Raw genomic sequence first — 24,880 nt, 5'->3', positions numbered from 1 at the left:
GTCCGCGGGCTGTCTCCTCCACCCGATGCCTCTGTGTGGCGGGCTCCATTCCCTGTGAGCTTCACGACGCACGGGGGCGGAGCCCTGCGGCAAATTCAAAAAGTACAAAATTCATAAGAATTACAGGCCTACAATATAAAACGCCAAATTTCTATGCAAAACAATGTACCGATTTGAGACGCAAAAATCTGACATAATCATCAGGGAAGCTACGGTACCTAAGACCCCTTTCACACTGAGGGCATTTTGCAGGCACTATAGCGTTAAAAATAGCGCCTGCGATCCGCCCTTAAACTGCTGCTCTATTCACTCCAGTGTGAAAGCCTGAGGGCTTTCACACTGGAGTGGTGTGCTGGCAGGGTGTCAGAAAAAGTCCTGCCAGCAGCTTCTTTGGAGCGCATTAGCAGCGGTGAACTCAATGGGCAGCGCCGTGGTACCGCCGGCAATACGCGACGCATTGCCGGCGGTATTAACCCTTTCTCGACTGCTAGTGCTGCAACTCTGGCGCTATGGGTGTTGGCAGTGTGAATGGGGTCTAAGGGCAATATTGTAGTATGTAATGTAGTATATACAACTAGCTAAACAATATTCAGAATAGTTAAATGTATCCCTCTGTATTCAGATTCCATGTTTCCAGCACAAAAAAACATAAGCATTAAGACTAGTTGTTTTCACATATAGTGCAGAAATGAATTGTGTTAATTATACCAGTTTAAAACAATTGCTAATTTCTCCAGAATTACAATGCAAAGCAGATAGAACTTCTAATTGGACCCCCAAGCATCAGTTTGAAATTGTTAAGGTTTTGATCATTATTAAATACAGCTGTGTAGATAAAAAAGCTGACAAAGGACAGATACAAAGGTGACGAATGTTTGAGGGAAGATTTAAATGGCTTGATTGCCTAGAATTAGCTTAAATAACTCACATCTTGCCAGTGCCGTACGCTGCAGTATGGTAACATTGTACAGTTTATTGAACCTAGATGTGCACAATGAAAGATATGTACTGATTAGGGGGACGAGAAAGAACCTTGATCAGTATACAAATTCAGAATTATGCATAACCTTCTCTCACATTCATCTACCCAAATATCTGTAGTGAAAAAAGGGGATTACAATACCCACCCCCCCCCCCCCCCCCCCCCCCCCCAGGATACATTTACCCATTTAATTTTTTTTATCATAGTTCAGCAATGAGAGCACAATTAATCTAGTGATCACCCTCTTTAAAGCTTAAAGTAAATGTACTATGTGTTTTTTTAGGACCCCTCCCTGCCCATAAATACATATGGAAATCTGCCTTATTCTCCTCTCCACTTTCTGCTTGTTGCTGTAAATGCAAAATTCTACTTTGACAGAAGTAGCATTCTTTTATTACCCACAGATAATAGCCTGTTCCAGCCTGTGAGTCCATCTGGAGTGCATGATTTGCAATCCCCCCCCCCCATACCAACCTCACCTCAGTGTTGGACAGTTGATTGGTGGTAAAGGCAGTCTTCTGAGCATTCTCAGCTTGTGGGGATTATGCAGATTTTTATTGTTCAGCTCATGCTTATTAGAGCAGAAAGTGTCTTTCCTCTGTAAGTATTGTGGTATAAACTAAATCCAAAATGGCAGCATCCAGGAAACAAAAACATGCAAAATGCCCTGCATGTTACATTTAGGCTGTGGGGTTTAAACTTCTTGAAAAATATGATGTTAAGATGTGTAGCCCTTTTTTTTTGTAACACAAAACAAGCCTGCTGGGCATTTTACATTATTTTTGAGTGCTTCGCTATAATGAAATTGGATGTTGTATAATGCCTTAATTTTCTGATGAAAAGTGATGTCATATGGTTTAAAGTTGACTAAGTCTTGGTGTAAGGCATCATGATTAACTATACACAATCCACCTTTCATTAGTAAAAATGTAGTGTGGCACATTAATTGATTCCTTAAAGTGTTTGTAAACCTATTTTTTAAATAACAAACATGTTATGCTTACCTGCTCTGTGCAACAGAATTTCACAGAGTGGCCCAGATTTCCCTCACAAGAGTTTTTAGGATTTCCATCCAAAGAAAATACACTTTCAGCCTCCAGGCTCACATACATGTAGCACTCCTGGCTTACCCATACCACAGTGATGCTCAGGCCTTCCACTTTACGTCCTAGTCTGTCTCCCACAGACCATTTCCTTGCCAACACTATCCACATAGATAGCAGCCTCACACTGCTCTGACCCTCAGGTTTGGATCTCTGGCTTTCCCAGTGCACACATGCACTCTCTGGCTTCTCCCTTGCACATCTGGACTCCTTGGGAGGGTGGAGCCCAGAACCATTGTCAAGTGTCTACAAAAAGACCAGCACACACCTGACCAATTAGTGTGTTGGCAGTTCTAAAGATCTGGACCCAGGATTGCAGATTTCATCCCACCCAGTTCTCTAAGAAATCTCCAGGCTTCAAGTCCCAAAGTGCATTTTTCAGAGCAATGAGGAAACTGAAAAGCCAGTTTCCTCCCAATTAAACAAGCCCCCTGGAGCCCCTCAAATTGCCTGGTTGAAAATTGTGGGTTAATATCTCCCTAGTGGGGCATCGCTGTGAGAAACATGATTTTTTTTAAATCCAAGTCTACTTTAAAGTAATGTTATATTTCTATTGTAAAAGTTGAGAGTGGTACTTAAAGCGGGGTTCCAACCACAATTAGCATTTTTTAAATGTATGTCCTTTCATCATGCGTTTTTATAATATAAATCCGGTCACTTACTATTTTACAATCCGCCGCCGCTCCGCATAGTTTTTCTAAAAAGATAGTTTATAAAACTATGTCCACACCGTTGTCATTTTGCTTGTGGGCATTGTGAAGCCCACAAGCACTTACTTCCTGGAAGTCTTGGATGGGGAGTGATAATTGGGTAGCGCACTGCATCCTGGGAAATGATGACACACATTTCCCAGGAGCATTAGAGGGAGATGATGGCAGGATCCTAGGTGATTCCAAAGGCAGATTTTGTGGAACTGAATAGCAACAGGCATTTTCAGTTGAGTAAAAAAATGTTTTTTTTTTCTTGTATTCTTTTTTAGGTCTAATGAGCACAATAATGAAAAAAAAATTGGGGATGGAAACTCCACTTTAACCAGAAGAGTTAAAACCATCTATAGTGGTTGAAATATTCACTGAATCAAGGCCAATAATAACAAGAGAGCTCACATATAGCCTTTATAATGCAACAATACACTTTAAAAATATGTAGCTATGTTTATATGACCAAATCTCATATTTCTCTTTAGTCACTATATGCAGTCTTTCTCTCTATTTAACAATGTATATTGGAAATATTTTTACTTTACGCTAGATAAATTAAAGTAAAGCTCTGCCTTTTTTTTTTTCTTACAATGACCTTGACAAAGCAATCTCTCCCGTACAGGATTGACTCCTGCTGTAAATGTGCCTTATTATTCGACCTGAGGGGTTCTGCTTTTTCCAACAGATTTCCAACACGTTAACACTGCTATTTTTTGCTACTAAAGCAATATACATGACTGCTTTATAAGGACTGAAAATAATATTTAACTTCAACAGTAGATTGTGTATATCAATTCAAAAGTGGAAGTGTAAAAGTCAAAGAACATATGTGAGAACATGAATCAAAATAAGGGTATTGGGCAAATAATAGTAGGAAAACTATGAAGATCAGTGCATACTGTGTTGTCTCCAAATGTATTATTTTAGAATATCAGCCTGGCATTTTAAAATATGTTTTTAAATTAAAACTCAGGGCCCAAGTCCTGCGGGAATGCGTGGGAACGGAGTTCCTGCACTTTTTTCACAACAGGAACGCAGGACTAAAGCAGCCGAGCCACCCGAGCCAATCCTTCACTGAGCGGCGATGCCCAGCTTGACTCACTGTCAGGGGCAGGTGAACCTTAGTAATCCTTTATGTTACTGCCCGCTTCCTGTATATGGATTAATCGGGTAGTGTGCGTGTATTCCGTCACTTCCTCGATGCCGCAATGTCTCCTGGGAGCTTTTGTCATTGTTCCCAGGAGACATTGCGGAGGTCTGCCGCGAGTTATCGCAGGATTTAGAAAGAACTTGCTTAAAAAAAAACAAACATGCGTTTTAGTAATTATGCATATGAGCATATCATTTTTTTTTGGTGGAGGAGTGGATCTTGGGTGGGAGTTCCCACACTTTATTCCCCAGGACTTGACCCCTGTTAAAACTCATGTGTTGCTTCAGCTACTTGCTTATCTTAAAACTTTTCTCTGAGAACCCACCTTCCCCACTACCCTTTACCCCAACTGCTAAACCTGTTTGTTTAGTTTTTAAAAACAAGAAACAAAAAGTTCTGATTTTTCACCAGTCTTCATTACCAAATAAGACATTCCTCCTTAGTTATTAAGGTCTCAAACTCTAGATAGCACTGTCGTATCATACATGCCATATGCCAAAAGGTCAAGCTAGTGTGTACTTTTTATTGCCGTAGCCATAGCCGTAGCAGTGTTTGACAAGAACTCCTCGAAAACAATTGGAGCAGCTAAAAATGCGTACATGGCCCACTGAATAGTATACATTTCCTAATATATAACAATAATATTTATTCCCCCATTATATTAGAGGACAGCATGTCCAAACATTGTTCCAATGGTATCTGTTTGAGAAATGTTCACACAATAAGACTGATGTTTACTCCTAAAACCACAGATTTTTATATGTAAGGCCCCCTAACAACACTGACGGAGTCCGCCAGCAGATCCGCCTGCTCAGCAGGGGATCTCTCCACTGATCCCCATTGAGCAGGCAGATAACAGGTCCTTGTCCACTCCACTGATGCAGAGTGGACACGGACACAACTCACTGTCCTCTATGGGTTGTCAGATGTAAACGGACCACCTGTCCATTTCCATCGGACTGGCATCCAATCAAATTCCCATCAATCTGTTTTTAGTGGACAGGATCGTATCAGATGTCGACGGGTGTCAATGAACACATGTCCGTTGACATCCGCCGCTCCATGGAGAATAATGAATGGTCTGATCAGGTCTGTCTGAAAAACTGACAAGCGGACCCAATCGTCTGTCAAAAGTGGCCTATGCCAAAAAAAATTACAAAACATATATTCGAGATTTATATAAATAAAAAAAAAAAAAAAATATATATATATATATATATACATATACACAATATATCATTACAGAACAACTACACCTGAGTATTAAGCCTGGTACACAACATTAGTACACAGCTCACGTTGGAGTTGCTGTATTAACAATCTGACATTAGTGCAGCGATCTATAGCTGTAATCCAATCTCCGACTTGTATAGATAGCTGTCATAGCATGGCACAAGTGTACCCATAGCACAGCGAGCAACAAGCTAAAAAGTATATAAAATAGAATAAAGGAAAATGGGCAGGATAGTATGCCTGCATCTATGATATATCTATGATAGTATACAGGTAGTAATTGGTCAAAATGAAAAAAAAGAGGGGGCGGTAAGGAATAGAAGGAAGGGAAGGGGGAAGAGGAGACATACTGTTAGTTGTGAGTTGGAATCTAGGTTCTAGGTATCATAGAATTCTGTTGACTTCTATTTCCTCGTTCAAACCCTGAGGCGCAAGAGAAAAAAATCCAGTAGGTTTCCCTACGGCATAACCTCTGGAACCTTTCAGCTAACAAGGAGGGATAGATTCCAACACCCAGACTTTTAACCCTTCAGTGTATTCTTTATGGACATGAAGGAAGTGGCTAGGGACGCTATGTTCATCTGATCCCTTTTCAATAAGTCTCCGATGTTGTCCGAATAGGGCCCTTGCTGTCTGAATAATGCAGCCTACATATAGGGGGCCACAGGGACATGTCAAACAATATACTGTATAACATATTCTGTTGAGCAACTGTAGAATCGGTTGATATGATAGATTTTACCTGAATTATCTTTAAAACTCTTCTGGCGTGGCAGGACGAACCGACACATTTTACATCAGATTTTGTTTTTACAATGAAACATACCCATCAGATTGAAAAAGGTGGTTAATGTTCTGACTGAAGTAGTACAGTGAGGACTCCTACTTGGGGCTACCATATTTTTTACACTTCTAGCTTTGCAATAGATGACCCTTGGGTTGGACCTAACTTGTAAAAGAATACCCCAGCGATGTCTAATGATGTGTTCCATTTTTTTGTATTGATCGTGATACTGGGTAATGAACTTGACCTCTGACCAAGTAACAGAAGTTGTCAGCTTGTCCCAATTGGTGATGGGAGCTTAGCACTCCAAAAAGGCTTTATGAATTACGTCAGAGTCATATCCCTTGCCCATACATTTTTTTAAGAGTTGCCCTTGTGCCTTGTAGTCACTGTTTAGTGTGTAGTTATTTCTCAGTCTATAAAATTGTCCCTTTGAGATATTCTGCTAGAATTTGGGGTGGTGGCAGCTCATTAAATGGAAATACAAATTTCCTGCTGAGGGCTTAAGATGTGTCTTAGACACAATCCGGCCCTCCGCATGGAATGTTTTTATGTCCAAAAACACAAGAGTTTGAGTATCATGTACATGAGTAAACGAGATGCCCATGTTATTGTTCTTACAGTACTGGACAAAAGGGGAAATGAAAAAGGGAGGACCATCCCATATAACATTCACATCATCGATACATCTTCTGTAGAAGACAATCTGAGAAGCAAAGGGGTTACTTCTCCAGATGCATGACTTCTCCCACCAACCCATGTTGAATTTGGCATAACAAGGTGCAAAGGAAGCACCCATGGCAGTAATAACCACCAAGATGCTTAAAGTAGTTGTGCTCCAAGCATAATTGCGTACAATCCAAGATGAACTGGGCCTGTAGGTAATGTAGGTTAGGTTCTGGTGCTAAAAAAATGCCCTAATGCCGTGAGTCCAACGTCATGCTGGAGTGATGTGGGCAAGAAAGTGACATTGAGAGAGAGCCAAGTGTAAGAGATGTGTAGTGCAACAGGGAATCCAACAGATGGGAGGAATCACAGACATAAAATGGTAGGAAAATAAAATATAGTTTGCAAAAATCAATCTGCATATTAGGACAGACCGCTCAAAATGCTATCCATAGCCGCAAAGATTGACCTCCCAGGTGGACAAATTGGATCATTGTGCACCTTTGGCAGGTGGTAGAAATATGAATGTATAAAAAAGTTCCTTATACAAGAATTGATATTCTCCTGGATTGATGAACTTATCTCTATATGCCTGGTCTACTAGGGATTTTAATTTGTATTTGAAAGTATCCAATAGACATGTGCATTAGTTTTAGTCCGAATGCATTTTCGTCCGAATTTCAGGTATTTTCGTTATTGTTTTAACAAACGATAACGAAAGCACAGAAAACGAAAAACGAAAGATCCGACATAAACAAATGCTTTATTTTCGCTTTCGTTGCAGTCGAATGTGCCTAACTCTAACTCTATTTGTCCAATATTATTCTACATAAAGAGAAAAGATTCGACATTGAGAGAAAAGATTCGACATTATAGAGACATGAAGAAGAGTCGACATAGAGAGAAAAGATTCGACATAGAGAGAAAAGATTCGACATGGAGAGACATCAAGATTCGACGAAATAGCTAAAAACATACGATCGCAGCAAGCGGACATTTATGATGAAATACTCTGCCCATAGGCTATAGAAGAATTCTAATGTTGGTTGACTGATAATAATAAATATAATTATTATTAGTCATACATTATAATTCTTCTATAGCTTGTAGACGGAACATTCGACCGGAAATGTATGATTGCGGCATCGTACAGTTTCGTTGCTCCGTCAAATCTTGTTTTTTTTTTAAGATTCTGTCGAATCTTCTTTTTTTATTTTTTTAAAGATTTCGTAAAATTTTCAAGCGAATGCATTTTTTTTTACCAAAAATTAAATAAATAAAAACGGATTTCGGGAGTAACTAAATAAATGTATTTTTTGGACGAAAACGAAATTCCGAAACAAAATATTTCAGTGTGCACATGTCTAGCATTCAGCGGGTCCTTGTGAAGTCTGATATAAGTTTTGGTGTCTGACAACAATCTTTCAGCCTCTTACAGAGTCTGGGAGTGTACACTGCCACTGTGTATGTTCTGCCGACAGCATTGGAAAAAGAGGTCTGCCAGAAAAAAACAATATGATTTTTTTCCTTCTAAGTCTTTTCTAGCCATTCTAGCAAAACCATGCATGCTAAACATTTATTTTTTCAAGGTTCCACTTTAATTAATAAATAGGAGTTGTAGGATGTTTTCTGTCTAATAGTGGGTCATAGTAGTAAGGGGCTATTATGTTGCTGAAAGTTGTCAGCTCGAATCGCTCATACATATAGAAATACTTGCCCATCAATGACTCTTCTTCTAACTAAACAATCGCACAGTACTCTAATTCTAGGGCTAGCCACAGTCCCCAACAATGTCACATTAGATAGGCAGACATAGAGAGACATTATATCTAAGATTGAATTTAGTTACCTTTACATAATTTTATGCTAAGGGTTATCATAAACCAAGTTTGAATTTAAGCCCTCTTTCACATTGGAGAGACTTATGCAATTTGACAGGTCAAATAGCATGAAACGTTGCACCCTATTGTCAGCAATGGCACTGTTAAAATCAGTGTGATGCTGACTTTGCAGTGATGCATTGCTTTGAAAAAGTAGTACCTGCACTACTTTTGGTGATTTTGGATGCAACTTGCATAGATATCTGTGCATAAAGCTGCACAGATATGTTCAAAGTCACACCTGAAGTCACACTGACATGCATGTTTGAAATTGTGCACTTTCAGATGAAGTTGCATGATTTAAAAGCCACATCAATGTGAACGAGGGCTAAAATGTATTATTCACCTATTATTTATTCATGTAAGACGTTGTTACCCACCACAAAGCATGCACTATGGATTCTTTTCCTTCTATGATTTTCACACACACCTTTCAGTAATAACTTCCTGCATGTAATGCAAGTGCAAAATTGCTACCAGATGTTAGAAATACCCCCCCTCCCCCCCAAAAAAAACAGAGATAAGAACATTTTTATTGTACATATGCCACTTAGCATACATTCAGACACCAGAGGGTGTGCTGCTTAGCAACCCACATTTGGCAGTGAATTAACCATATATATGCTATCATATATGTTCATTCCCATCTTTGCATGAGGGTTTGGCTGGGTTTGTAGGCACATGATTATGATGTTGTACACACATTTTCGTTAGTAAATTAGACGCATAGACTTGCATCATGTGAAGGAATAGAAACCATTGTGTAGCAATAGAATGTAGGAACCATGCTTCTTAGAATACAGAGTTACTGGAAGGAGGTGCGGAAAATAGCGCAAAAGTGGAGAGGAGGAGCTACTGGAGGAGTGGACATTTTACCTCCTACAGGAATCGGATATTTCGGTCAGACGGTATAGGAAGTCGGTAGTTTGTCATCTCTTGAATGCAGTGATGTGGAAGCAGACCCAGCCTTTGTCAGTAGGGATGTGGCTTAAATGAGTAGAAGACTTGAATAGGATGGAGGATTTGGTCTGGACCTCTCGGCAGAAACGGGGGGTCTATATGGAGACGTGGGCGGAATGGAATCGTTTCAAATACTCAGAGGAGGGGAAAACCATTATAGACGTAATCTGAATAGAGGAGGAAGTGGAACTGGGGGGTGCGGAGGAGAGGGAGCGGTTGCTTGGGGGTTTTCTCCCTTTTTTTTTTGCTTGGTCTTTTTTTTTTTTGGGAGGGGGGGATAGGGGGTAAAAAGATTAATTGAAACAGAACGAGATAGATTAAGAGAGGGATAGAAAGTTTCTCCCCCCGGCTCAAGGACAAGAGGATGCCTTGAGGGGAGGGGGACTAGATATCTAAATGCCTGAATGTGTGTATTTGGTAAACTTAAGGATTAGGAATTGGAGTAATATGAACAGGGATGGGCCAATGACGGTCAATAATATGAAGAAATATGAGACTGCAGAGGCAAGGTTATATGATGAAGGGAATGTATAAACTGAACCTCTGATGATGTTATTGGTAGATACCTGTAATTTATGTTCCTCTTTTTCTGTTCTCTGTTTGTTTTAAAATCAAGAAACATAGGAACAAGTTTTTTTTTTTCTTTTAAATGTTACGACATATTGCTAAGATTACATTTTTTTTTAAAAACATTATAAGACTTTGCTTACACTTGCAGTTGAAAGGGAGAATAAAAGGTGGCTGGGCTACATTTTTATCACCCCCAACTACCCGCCCTAAGCTGCATAGGCAGATGTATGGTGGTATACACATATTTTGCTAAGGCAAATATTTTTCCCTCCGCCACGTTCCAAGTGAATGGGGCAGCATTGCAACTGTCTCATGACTGCATGCAATACACATTGTTGTGGCATAGTGGTACGGGCTTTTAAGGGTTAAAACACCTTCTCACCAACTGTCAAACACCCTCTGAAAAGTGAGGCATGTCAATCACTCTTGAGAGTTTAATCGCTAAACGAACCAAGAGAGGGAGTTTTCGTGGCAATGTAGGCTGCTTCACAAGGGGTCTAAATTATCAGATTAAACTTTTCCATAGCCACTGAATGATTTTCCTCCTTAGATTTTTTCTAGATAATAATAGTGCACACAGTGATGGGTATGGATACATTTCTATTTCTGATTATCATATCCTCTTGATATATTACATACTGTAATATATATATATATATATATATATATATATATATATATATATATATATATATATATATATATATATGTTTTTGTGGACTAATTTAGTAATTACGTAGACCAGCAGAAATACATATTCAAAATTAATTGTTATTTTGAAACCGTAGGCAAGCTATTCATTTTTCTTACACCACAGTGTGGAGTTTTATTATTATTTGCTCCTCATTAATTCAAATAACTAGTATAGTGCTTTGCTTTTTTTTTGTTAGTTGAAAAAGAAGTGTAAGTATAAAGGAAGCAGATGGTCCTTTTGTGATTGAATGAAGAAAAAGGGTTTTCAGAACAATGCATGAATAGGTGTAGCCTAATAAAACACTCAGCCACCTGCTGCCAATCTCTTTTCAAAAAGATTCTGTTGCATATTTTGAAAATTAACAAGCAATGTATCCTTGAGTTTCATGTGAAAAACATAGATTCAGAGGAATATATCTCCATTTGCTGTGTTGATTGTTTTGTCTCCTTTTCTTTTAAAACGTTTTGTTTTTCTTCTATGCAAACCAGTTTATGTTCTATGTGAACTTTTCTTTCATACAGAGACATAATTGCTGTGCATTGTATATTTTGATGCCAATATATTGATAATGCAGAAAGTAAAATTACATTTAATTGAATCTTTTATGTCTTGAACATTATGTTGTGCACGGCATATTCATTTTTTTTTCTTTGTAACTAATTATACAATATTTTTTTCCTTCTCTCTCTCACTCAGGGATTTAATCTTCAGTCAGAATACCAGAATCTTATCAACCCAACATCTACAGCGGCCCAGGTTGTTACTCAAGCAATGGAGTACGTCCGCTCAGGATGCCGAAATCCTCCAGGACAGGCCATAGAATGGAACAATGACTACTGCAGTAGTGGGTGAGCAGGCTACCAGCACACTCTAGTGTTGTATTCATGTTATTAATGTTTGACAACACTCTCTAACTCACATGCCTTAGGAACCTAGTTATTAGTTGTAGATCAACTTATTTATAAAGGTTTACAGTATACTTTTTATACATTAATATATAGAAATAATATATAATAAATAGAAATGTTTCATAGTAGAAAAGACACAATATAAACAATATTAATACAATAGATAGATAGATAGATAGATAGATAGATAGATAGATAGATAGATAGATAGATAGATAGATAGATAGATGCAATTGCCCAAAAATCCAACTGATAAGAGTTTTATTGACTTCCTATCCTGTAGACACCATGACAAAAAGAGAGAGTGAATCTCCCTGACAGGAGTTCTAATCCACCGCTACTCCATCCAAAGCTAGAAAAAAAAACAATTTTGGCTTCAGATACTTCTAGTAGATAAGTAAAAGTAGCATTAACAAAAAACAAAAGGAAGGAGTAAGCTTTGTTCATTTTTAGTAAGGGATGCGTACTTTCTCCACATGCTTCCTTTCCACTTAAACTTTAACTGAAGGATACTTTTACTAAACAATCTACTTTAGTGTATGAATCAGTCATTTCACTGAAATACCAGTACTTACATTAAGGATGTAAAGAGCCTGAGGACCTTTTCACACATGTGGAACATTTGTTTCATCTGTTCAGTCACATTTTTTCAAAGAAAAAAAACAAATGGAGTTTACATGTTTTTCATCGTTTTTTACATCAGTTTTTTATATCCACTAGCTAAAGTCCTTAACCACTTGAGTCCTGGAGCAATTTTTTTAATGAAAATACTGACTATTTGTCCGTTTACATCCATTTTTTATCTGATCCATTTTTTTAACGGAAGAAAAATAGAGCTTTGATCCATTCCAAAAATTGTATGTTGACAGAAGCGGATTTAAATGGATGATCATCCATTTACATCTGTTTTTTCTATAGAGATGCATTGATGTCCCTTTTCCATCCATCAACGGATGTGTGAAATGTGTAAAAGGGGCCTTAGTCCACTTCCACACGAGGCGGACTTCGTCGCTACAGAGTCCGCCAGCTCCCGCCGGCTCAGCGGGAGATCTCTCCGCTGATCTCCACTGAGCCGGTGGATGACAAGTCCCTCTCTGCTTACTGAGTGGGGAGGGGCTTGTGCATCGCCACTGTCTCCTATGGAGAGATCTGATGAAAACGGACAGCATGTCCGTTTTCATCAGATCTCACTCGATCCGATCCACCATGGATGGATGGGGACGTATCGCCATCTGTCTGATTTTGGCGGATCGGGTTGGATGTCAGCGGACATGTCTTCGCTGACATCCGACGCTCCATAGGACTGCATAGAGCGGCCATTCAGGTCCACTGACAAAACTGACAGGCGGACCTGAACGGTCCGACCGTGTGAAATGGGCCTTACACTTTATGAGGAAACCCAGAGTTGCAACAAATGACCCACACTTTTATTTCACCAATCAGACTTTGATGGTAAAGTCCCTGCTTTTGAATATTTACAATAATTTTTCATTGCACCTTGCATTTTGTATCAGTTTCTTACTTTACCAAGTGGTTATTTCCTACAACAACAAAAAAAAAACAGAAATGAGAATGGCTGCATACATTGATGGTCAAAAATATTGGCAACACTGCATTTCTGTCAGATAATGCACCATTTTACCCAGAAAATGGCTGCAATTACAAATGTTTAGACATTCAAATATTTATTTTTTCTGTTTGTATTGGTAGGACACAAAAAAAAGTGGAGAAACGAAAAGCCAAATCTGACACATTCCACACAAAACTCACACAAAAAAACAAACAAGATAAAATGATTGGCACCCTCAATTTAATATCTGGTAGCACACCTCTTGGAAAAAAATAACTGAAATCAATCACTTCCTGTAACCATCAATGGGTTTCTTACACCTAGCTACTGGTATTTTGGACCACTCTTCTTTGGCCAACTGCTCCAGGTCTCTCAGATTGGAAGGGTTCTTTTTCCCAACTGCTGTTTTGAGATCTCTACACAGGTGCTCTATGGGATTTAGATCTGGACTCATTGCCGACCAGTTCAGTACTCACCAGTGTTTTGTGTTAAACCATTTCTGTGTGCTTTTTGATGTGTGTTTTGAGTCTTTGTCCTGCTGTAAGACCCATGACTTCTGACAGAGACCCAACTTTCTGACACAGGGCCCTACATTGCACCCTAGAATTCTTTTTGTGGTCTTCAGATTTCATAATGCCATGCACATGGTCAAGACACCTAGGGCCTGAAGCAGCAAAGAAACTCCAAAACTGCTGTGAACCTCCACCATGTTTGACTGTAGGGTCTGTATTCTTTTTTTTAAAGGCCTCCTTTCCTTTTCTGAAAACAGGATGATGGGCTTGACCAAAAAACTGTAATTTTGTTTCATCTGTCCACAGCACATTCTTCCTAAAGGATTTTGGCTTCCTCAGATACATTTTGGAAAACTCCAATCTGGCTTTCTTTTTCTGTCAGCAATAGGGTTCTCTTGGGTCTCCTACCATAGCATCTCTTTTCATTCAGATGGTGAGGTGTAGTAGGAGCTTGCACAGTTGTACCCTGTGCCTTAAGGTCAGCTTTAAGTTATCTGGAAGTTGATCTAGGTTCTTTATTCGCCATTCGAACAATCCTTTGTTGCAATCTTTGAACAAATTTTCTCTTTCATCCACGTTGAGGGAGATTAGCTACAGTGCCATGGGCTGTAAACTTCTTAACAATGTTGTGAACAGTGGACACAGGAACATTAAGATCTCTGGAGATGGACTTGTAACCTGGAGATTGTCCATGTTTTTACACAATTTTTGTTCTCAAATCCTCAGACAGTTCTTTGCTGCTCTTTCTCTTCTCCATACTACTTATGGCACACAGAGACACACAACAGAAAGGTTGAGTACATCTTTCACAATTTTAATGTGTTACTAGTGTGATTTTTATATTGTCAGCACCTGCTAATTCATACAGGTGAGTTTAATTACAAATTACAGGAGCATCGCAAACTTGGGATTCAATTTTGCTTACAATTTTGAGAAGGTGCCAATCATTTTGTCCAGTCCATTGTAAACGTTTTGCATGGAATGTGTCAGATTTAGCTTTTTGTTTCTCCACTTATCTGACAGAAATGCAGGGGTGCCAACATTTTTGGCCATGACTGCATCTCCATCAATGACTATTTAATATGCCAAAGTTATCTACTTTTCTGGTAAATAGATCTGTTTTTGTTAAACAGTCATTAAAGCTGAACAACAGGCAGATATACAAGACAGCAATTAATGCAGCCCTGCATTAATTATTACTTTATTAAAGCGGAACTAAACCCTCCTATCCTTTACAGCCAATGAAGCTTCCATCTTAGCCTCTGTTTGATCTGTAGTTGCCATGGTGCTGCACATGTCATCAGTTATGATATCAGTCATTTAATGGGTGGACAGTATGTGTGAAGCCTCGTACACACGGCCGAGGAACTCGACGTGCCAAACACATCGAGTTCCTCGGCCAGTTCAGCACTGAAGCCGCCGAGGAGCTCGGCGGGGCGAGAGCTCCCATAGAGCAACGAGGAAATAGAGAACATGTTCTCTATTTCCTCGCCGAGCTCCTCGTCGGCTTCCTCGGCCGAAAGTGTACACACGGCCGGGTTTCTCGGCAGAATTCAGCCAGAATCTCGGTCGGAAGCTGAATTCTGCCGAGGAAACTGGTCGTGTGTACGAGGCCTGAGAGTACAAGCAACTGTGACAGTTATCATTGGAAGGTGACAGAAAATCCAACGTTTTAGAGCTGTTACTAGATCAAGAGGTGAAGGTGAGTTTTTTTAATGGGGATATCTGTTTCAATGACAACTGTCAATGAGGGGTGATTAGGCGTCTTCATAACAGGTAATAAAGGGATATCTACCTGACAAGACATAGATGTAAAAAAAACAACATAGAGGGTTTTAACTCTTCCCTATTCTATCCAAAACAAAAAGTTTTAGCTATACATACACTTTACGATCATATATCTTATAATTTTGCCATTTATCAGTTAGATATAACATATAAATAAAGCTCACAATTGTCTGTTGCCACCTACCAGACAAAAAAGGTTGCATCTAGTTGACCAAGACTTAATTCATTTTTTTTTTCTATAGGAACATGCAAAGAGACAAGGCACTGTACCTAACTTGAAAACACAAGCCAAGAAAATGAATTTCTTTCAGAGGAAGAATGCAGGGACGACCTTTGTCAAGGATTGCATTTCGTGACCAAGGCAGATCTGCAGTTTATTAGAAAAATTCAAGTTGCTAAGCACTTAGGACATTTTGCATTTGTGGACCATCCACTCTGGGAAAAATAGTCTTGCTTCTCTTTTGAAACTTCTTTATGTAACATTACTTTCCCTTTACTGAAAGACGATTACTAAAGAAATCTGGACTCTTCAAATATATCGGTTTTGCTGTGAAGTGCTGAACTAGTAAGCTGCCTTAGCAACTGTCATCTCGACTAAAAACTCATGGAGATCACAATGATTTTCACAAAGGTCATTTATAAAAAATCTACAAAAGACTTTCTTAAAGGCTTGATGTAGCACTCATAGCAAGGATGTACATAGCATGAGTGTCCCTTCTCCTAGAGTATAAAATGTGGATGTTATTGTTGCTAAATTACTAAATTTCAAAATCGTACATTCCAGGTGGTAAATTTTGGGAAAAAATATGGTTAGAATTGGCAGACATTCATATTTTTGCTTCTTTTTTTATTGCTTAATATGTCTATATTTTCAAAAATATCTCAGAGGAAAAATTCCTTCCCAATAAATAAAAAAATTGGCAAACTCTACAGTGGGCTCTACTGAAAGCAAACACATTTATTTTGTACCACATTAAAATGGCTTTTTGTATCACTTATTGTGTATTTGTTAGTAAATGTTATTATGTCCCTATATGTATAAAGACTGCCAAATGCTTACATGTTATTTTACTAGATGCAGAAACAGATTGGGAACCGCTAAATTATAACCTTGATATCTGGCGATGTGTTATTGTTTCTCCATACTGTGTCTGTATTTAATCTTTTTATTTTATTTTGTTTTTGTTTTTTTAATTTTTTTTATTATTAATGGAGCCTGTTGCGCCTATTTATGAAATAATAAATCTAGGTGTTTGTAAGTAATTTTCTTAGCTTTTTAAATATGTTTCTTTGATGTTTTCACTTTTTTGCTGGAAAAGAAATATATTGTTTCACAATCCATGTGAATACATTTCCTTTCTACTGTGACATGAAATAAAACCAAATTTGCGTTTTTAAACTACTATAAATAAAAGCGGTCAACAACTTTCTTTTTATTATTTTTTCATATTTGCTTGAGCTGTAATTTAAGTCTGATGAGTAAAATATATGCTATAATTGACAACAATATAGGAACTCTTTATATTTATACAGTACAGTAAAATCATAAAAGACCCACGAGTAAACAGCATTGGAAAGATATAATTCTGCCTCTAGTTTTTAATCAGGTTTTGGCTATGCAATTTGGCAACAGGGTTGTGATAAATTGTTCTTATAAGCTCCTATGATCACATCAGATCTAGTGAAAGGACTATGAGGCAGGGAAAATGCCCTACTTGTGCTGTATTTAACATGAATATGAAAGGTCTTTTGACAAATGGGAGAATTCCCCTAGGCCACATATCAGTCAGATTGTCTTTTTAAGTGAAAGCCAAATAGAGGAGAAGCACAAACCAAATCTTTCAAAATAAATCCTAGGCCTTTAAAATGCTCACAGATAATTGTATTATAGAAGGAATAAAGTCATAGGCATTTAGCATGGGTTCACACTATTACATGCGGAACATCACATGTGAATCGCACATCACCTGCCATATACACATCACATGCATTGTCTGTTTGGTGTTCACACCCATGCAATGCAATTCTGTCAATCCCACCGTGTTTTGTGATCTGTTTTGGGGTGTCGTTACTCTAACATTGACACGAGCAGCAGATCGCATGGACGCAGTGCAATTTGATGTAGGGAAACAGTGAATCTTGTGCCTTTCCCACAGCGCATCAGTGTGAACCAGGGCTTAAACAAGATATTCCTCTTTCAGATTACTATGGGCTTTTTTTTGTCCCCTGTTACAAGCTTTGCTGTATGTATTAACTTTATTTTGTAGTTGTGTTTGCTGTTTTATAACTGTATGTTTATATTCAGGCAAAGCAGTTGTTTTCCTTGCCTTTAATTCCATTGTATAAAGAGAACGGTTCTATATTGCAGTCTTGGTGTCTTGGCTACAAAAATGAACAATCTCTCACTATCTATGGACAGAAATATTTAAAAAGGACATAAATAATAATCACCTATTTCTGTACACGTTGCTTACTGGTGTTGGTTAGATTTTCAGTCAATTTTCTCATACCAGCTATATCAGAGCTATAAATGTTTGAAGATCTGAACACTTTAATAACATAAGCATATTCATCAGTAGTATAATTAAAAGGAAAAGCTGCACACTGATGATGTCTTCTCAGGCAAAATGTAATTTAGCTAACAAGCTTCAGAACTTGGTCCTACCCCCAGGGCCACTCCTCTGACAGGTTTCATCCAATGGGCTTAATCATAGAGGAATGATGGACTCCAAGCCAGCACCTGATTCCAGGATACGAGGGGAGTGCTTGGAGTGTTGGAGCACTGCACTTTTCTTTGATTCTAAATTCTAAAGTGTGTGTGTTTAATTTAAGTCATTTTTAAAATGCACTGTCTAACCTTTTAAAAGTAAAGTCACCTACATTTTTGTGTAATTAAAGTGCCCCTGTTCTACTGTACAGTCCCTGGAGGGGTGGTCTAACAAACATATTCTCCATCCCCTCCACACATAATTGTTATATGATCTACTAAAGATGAATTCCTTGCATGGGTGTATATTTCCCAACCTTGGCTACATCGATAAGCATGAAGAGTTATCACAAGCTGTAATGACCTTCAGGTTATATTTTGCTCTTTACTCTCTCTACTTTGTATCCCTCCTTTTCCTTCAAACTGACCAAGTGTAATTGTATGCATATGATTTACACTATCACCTGTTGTTTTACAAATCAAAAACTCAATAAAACTTTTGTGAAATAAAGTGCATTTGTTCTAACCCCCTTCCTACCTTGCACATTTAACATCTTTACCTATTAGCCAGTGTGAGCTCAAACCACCTTCCCTTTTGTTTCCCCCTATTTGCGGTAGCCTTCTGTGAGGCAGAGTCACTGATTGACTGTTCAAACCACATACAACAGTCTCTAGAATTACTGAGAGAAGTTTAAAAAACATTAAACTCACAGTGAGCATTTGTTGACTAGGAAAAAACACCTTGTTAATGAAAGAGGTCACTGGATTAGGGCCAGACCTGTTCAAGCTTGCGGGAAGCCCAAAACTTTTTAGTTTGTCACTTTCACACTTGTTTTTTTTCCGAGATAAATTTAAAGTTATATTAAAGTCAAATGTTTTTGATAAAAAAAAAAAACATGTCATACATACCTGCTCTGTGCAGTGATTTTGCACAAAGCAGCCTGGATCCTCCTCTTTTCGGGTCCCAGGTTGGCACTCCTGGCCCCTCTCTTCTGCCAAGTGCCCCCACAGGAAGCAGCTTGTTATGGGGTCACCCGTGCTGAGTCACCGCTCTGTGTGTCCATTCAGACATGGAGCTGTGGCTCTGCCATGTCCACTCTATCTCCATGGCTCCCACTGCTGCCAAAAGCCAATCAGGAATGCGTGTCCCCAGACAGGCTTTGCTGGAAATCGCTGGACCAAGAGGGGGCTCAGGTAAGTATTAGGGGAGCTGCTGCCAACAGAAGGTTTTTTACCTTCATGCATAGAATGCATGAAGGTAAAAAACCTTGTGCCTTTACAACCACTTTAAAATACATTTAACCTTGAACCGGATGGCTTAAAGCAGCAGAAGCCCATTTTAGCTTCTATTCCTGTGAACAAACAACAGAATAATTTGTATCATCACAACTGGATGACTAAATACTCAGTGTGGCATAGAACGCAAGCATCCATTGATCCATCAGGTTTTGCGTAAATGGTTATTAAAATTACAGTACATTGTTTTGTCCACATGGACCAAAATCTCCAAAGAACATTGCCAACACCTTGTTGAATGCTGATGCTGATCCTGCAGAACATAACTTTTCCCCAAAACACATTAAAGCTATAGGATCCTGATCTTAATTAAAAACTCTGGGCTAAAGAACCGTACACATGTGCTGAATGCCGGGTAAATAAAACGCCGGACATTCGGCCTGTGTGTATGGCAGCCCGTCCGACTTTGGGACGAGCATTCTGGCAAAACCAGCAGCCGACTATCCATCCATGTATTATATGGATACTGTTTTTGGTGCTTCTTGGAACAAAGTCCACCTTCTCAAGACTGTATATGCAGATATGTTATTATACATAGAACACAGCTGCAACATACACCTATAAAAAATATATCATATAGATAATTCCCTTTTTTCCAAGCATGCAAAGAGCAGGTGAAAAAAATAATAATGTATAGATTAAATACTTTTGAGCAGAGCCCTAGGATGGCGGACCCCCATTAAAATTAATAAGACCATTCTACCTGCAGCAAAATACACCCCTTATAAACTTACATGTAGCAGTGTAAGGTAATCCATGCTGCAGGCGATACCCCGAAAGGAAATCTTTGTATTCATCACTGCTCTGCCCAAGAAGTGAGAAGAGGATGCAAAGGCATCTTGTTCCTCTTATCTTTTTTTTTTTTCACAATCCAAGGTTTATTAGAACAAAAGAATGATCGTACAAAGATCAATGGATAATAACATTCACATGAAGTATACATTAGATGTTCTTGGGTATAACAAATATTGCTGAATATCTTATAATAGGACTTGTATATTACAGATTATAAAGGCATTTAGGGAGGGAAATATGTGGTTAGGAGGGGAAGGGAAAGGGTAGGGGGGGAAGGGAATGGGGGAGAAGGGGAACAATGAAAGGGGTACCATATCAGACGTTGTCACTTTATATTAGATTTCTCGGTAGGTATTGCATTATACAGAGGTTATAGTACATAGTCTACAGTATCAAGACAGGAAGGGTGAGGCCAGCTATGTTTAAGTTAACGGGGAGATAGTGATTCAAACTCTTTTGAGTATGTGAAAGCTACCCAGGGGGACCAGATCTCAATGAAGGCAGAACTACGTTCGTTCTTCATTGCCACCAATTCCTCCATCTTGTAGATGTAGCTCACCCTACCCAGCCAGTCACTGACCCCCGGGACTTTATCTGATTTCCAATAAAGTGGGATTAAAGATTTTGCCGCCATGAGCAAATGTCTGGTTAAGGATGTCTTATAGCGTTCAATTGAAAAAGAATTAATATGTAAGAGACATGCTGCGGGATCCAGGGTGATTTTTGTGTCGGTTATGTGCTTGATCCACGTGGATACAACATCCCAAAAACTGCGGATCAGAGGGCATCCCCACCAAATGTGTAGGAATGTACCCAGGTCTGTTTTACAGCGCCAGCAGGTGTCATTGATCCCCGGGGACCATACATGAGCTTTCACAGGGGTAATGTACCATTGCGTAAGAACCTTATATCAGGTCTCCTGGTGTTTGGTGCTTAAAGAACACTTGTGTGCAAATATGCAGGCCCTTTCCCATTGGCGCTCACTGATTTGTCTGTCCAGGTCTCTTTCCCATCTCTCCCTGTGTCTACTTGTGTCCAGTGAGTCCCGAGAGACCAGCCATTTGTATGCCAGAGATGTAGTTTTAAGGACAGGTGATCTTTTGCGACATATTTCTTCTAGGGGTGTTAGACCCCGGATATAGGAGGTTTTGTGATTGCTGTTCACAAGGAAACTCCTGAGCTGCAAGTAGAACCACGGAGTCGGTGCAGAGTCTCCAAATTCGGATTGGAGGGAGGGTAAAGATTTAACCGCATTGCCCGATATGCAGTGAGTAGCCAGAAATCTTTTGGGAGGGGTAGGGAGTGGAAGCAACTTTTGATTCTGTCCCGGAGGAAAGTCAGGGTTCCCCGTGATTGGTGTCAGAGGGCCTGGGATCGATGCTAAATTGTAAGGGCTAGCTAGTTTGTGCCAAATTTTTAGGGTGTTAGCTTTGAGGGGGTTGGTGGAGCTTTTGAAGGATTTCGAATGTTTGGTCCAGGGATAGTAAAGGAGAGATTGTGGGGAGGAGGCTAGTTCCAGTTGCACCCAGTCTTTGTTTGAGCCGTTACAGTGCCAATCTATCACCCTAGTAATGTGGGAAGCGAAGTGGTACTTTTTGTAGTCCGGAAGGCCTAAACCACCCCTACTTTTGGGGAATTGAAGAATTTTCAGTGAGATTCTAGATTTTTTATGTGACCAGAGAAATCCCCTCTGGGCTGATTGTAGTTTGGCAAAGAAGGAGTTTGGGATGTGGATTGGGAGAGCATTGAAGAGGTACAGTAAACGTGGAAGTACCACCATCTTCAATATGGCCGCCCTTCCGAACCAGGAGAAAAATTTGGGGTTCCACCTCTTTAGGTCTCCTGAGATCGAATTTAGTAACGGGAGAAAGTTGGTTTTGAACAAGGAGTTTAAGTCGGATGTGAGTCTGATTCCTAAGTACTTCATTGACTCTTATCTTCCACTGAAACAACCACCTGGTTGCTTGGGAACTTTGGGAAATGCTCCACTTTGGAGCGCAAAGTCCTCTTATCTAATGCCACTGCCTCCCAAGACCACTCCTCCCACTAATCAATTGTCAAATGAATGTCAATATATTTGACATTTTGATAAATCATCATGTAATGCATTGATGGGTACAAATATCTACATGCCAAGCTATGGACAATATATTTACTGCCTTGTATAGTTAAATATTTTACAACTTATAGGGGTGTGAAATACAGTATGACTATTTGTTTCCTTTGACCTCCATTAATCTTTTTTTATATGTACAAACTTAATACATTAAGCATCAAAATGACGTTGTTGTTCAAGTTCTATAAATCTGGACTACGTGAACTATTTAGTAAATATAGACATTCATTTGTTTTAAACAATGAAAAGAAAAAGTGATAAAATGTGTAGTATACAAGTTTAAGAACACTATTCACATGGAAAAAAAAATACAACATTGTAAAATGAATCTTAGTTTACTGTAGAGAAAGCCTGGAGCGATATTTCAGTTCTTCACAAAAGATGAAAGGATTTAGGCAGACAAATTGTCTATAAGAGGAATAACAAAGTACTAGCTGACATCTGACAGACACACATTAAGGAAAATATAATAGCTTTCTATTAAAATACTACCTTAACTTTAGAGCATTTTCTGTGTTTTACTTTGGAAATAAATACATCTATATTGTCTATCTGTTAATTATCTCAGTTCTAAGATGAAGAAAACCTGCTGATACCATCAATAAACATTACAGGGGTTTACTAATCAAAAATAGGAATTTTGAAATGCTGTGTTTGTTGAATTCATACAAATTAACTATGAACAGAATTTCTTCAAAATGCTGGATTCTGATGTGGATTCATTGACTTGACTGTCAACAGCAGTGAGGAGAGGACATCATACTGTGAAACCTTTCTGTGTTACTGAGAATGGATGCAATTCTGCATAATTAACATGGACAATACTTGTCAGCCTGTCAGTTACAAGACAAGGCCCAGCTCTAGAACTAGGATCTAACTGAGATAAAGAATGATATTAGACTTGATGTTGAAAAGAGGCAAACTGAGCAGAAAATGCATATTAGCAACAGGTTGCAGTAGACATTGATAACACACAGATATAAACAACTATTACTTATATTGAATTACCTGCAGACTGGCTTTCAGGGAAATGAAAACTGTCGATGTAGACTAGGAATGCACAAATCTAAACCCTTGAGAGCTAAGTACAGGCAAGGATTTTAATGCAGATCTGGCAGATGTTTTTTCGACCTATGTCTTGGTTGATTTTTGTCTGTCCAAATTTGTGAAGATCATGGCACTGTGTAACGAAAAGTGTACATGTCCATATGTAGACTCTCATTTCAAGTTCACAGTAAGTGTCATCTTCTAGAAAAGACAGTAGAACTGCATTTGGAATGCAAGCATATATCCTAACTGTGTCTTCTTTGAGTTTTGAAAGCAATCAAATATTTTCCTTCAGTATAATAGGTCTATTCAGCTCTAAGAGAAATATCAGTCTTCAAAATGTAATTTTCCATAGAGAGCCACTGTATTATTACACATTCCAAGCAGCCAATCAGAAGATGCTAATCTGCAACATTCACTGTGTTGTCCAGCCGAACAAATACTAACATAAAACACTAAATGTTAAACTCAAGATAAACTGTGGATCCCAGTTTCTCAATAATCATAATGTGGATCTAGATCTGACTTTCTCCTTAGAAAAGATTTTACAAATAGGGATGCATTCTTGTCTAATTATTTTTGGTGGTCTGGGTTGGATTAACCATTAGATATGGGGGGGTTCGCAAGCCATGGAGGTAAAAGGTTGCACAAGATAGAGCTCTGTGCTGGTATGATGACTCCTTACCTCAAAAGAGTCAACTGATCATTTTACCATCTATGCCTAGGTCAGGAGACAACAGGAACCTACCCTAATCCAATACCGGCACAACTTGCAGTTATTTTAAAGTTTCATCTACGGCCAGACCTCCTGCATCTAGATCCATCAAGGTACTGACAAAGATGGGAGGCAAGCTGCAACTGCACAAGGAGCTGACCAGCACTCCTAGGTGATCAACAGACACTCAGGAGATACCGTCAGACTCTGTGTAGTGTTCACCAGCATAGCTCAGAAAGCTCAAGCACATCTTGGCCCTCAGACTCCACATCCGTTGCACACAATCAGAACTTCAGGTCGCTTTTACAAGCCCCTCATTTTTGAGAGGACTTCAAAGATTGGGCCACAGAAGTAAATGGCAATATGCCTCTATTACAGATTCCAAAATTCCAACACACCTCTGAGCAACACGAGACCCATCTTATAGCATGCAAACAGAAACAGCTGATGTACTAGTAGAGACTCTCCACTCTCAGGCGATAGAGGATGGTGAAAATCAAAAATAGCAGCACTAACGTTGAAACCATACCGCCAGCAAAGACCTGCATGGTACAGTTACAGCAATCCTATATTCAGTACCATAGTACAGAGTAGTCACCACTGGCGTAACTACCAGTGTCGCAAAGGTCACACTTGCAACTGGACCCTGGCTTTCCACCACTGTCAGGGGGGCCCAGTGATGCTGGCTGCAGAGCTCTGACCT

The 24,880-nt window shown here is 39.1% G+C and overlaps 1 protein-coding gene across 5 annotated transcripts in view; it reads left to right on the top strand.

The window, feature by feature from the left end:
- Window positions 1–18,719, top strand: part of TOX (thymocyte selection associated high mobility group box) — a 300,519-nt gene extending 281,800 nt beyond the window's left edge. For all 5 annotated transcript variants that reach the window (XM_040354249.1, XM_040354248.1, XM_040354251.1 and 2 more), the window contains 2 exons: window positions 11,420–11,571; window positions 15,744–18,719. In XM_040354249.1, the coding sequence (XP_040210183.1) occupies window positions 11,420–11,571; window positions 15,744–15,780 (189 nt within the window). In that variant the 3' untranslated portion in view covers window positions 15,781–18,719. The remainder of the gene's footprint in view (window positions 1–11,419; window positions 11,572–15,743) is intronic.
- The last annotated feature ends 6,161 nt before the right edge of the window (window positions 18,720–24,880 follow it).

This window comes from Rana temporaria, chromosome 5 (genome assembly GCF_905171775.1).
Source record: "Rana temporaria chromosome 5, aRanTem1.1, whole genome shotgun sequence".
In the NCBI taxonomy this organism is placed as follows: Eukaryota; Metazoa; Chordata; class Amphibia; order Anura; family Ranidae; genus Rana; species Rana temporaria.
The sequence above is the reverse complement of the archived record's forward strand: the minus strand, read 5'-3'. Positions and strand labels throughout refer to the sequence as shown.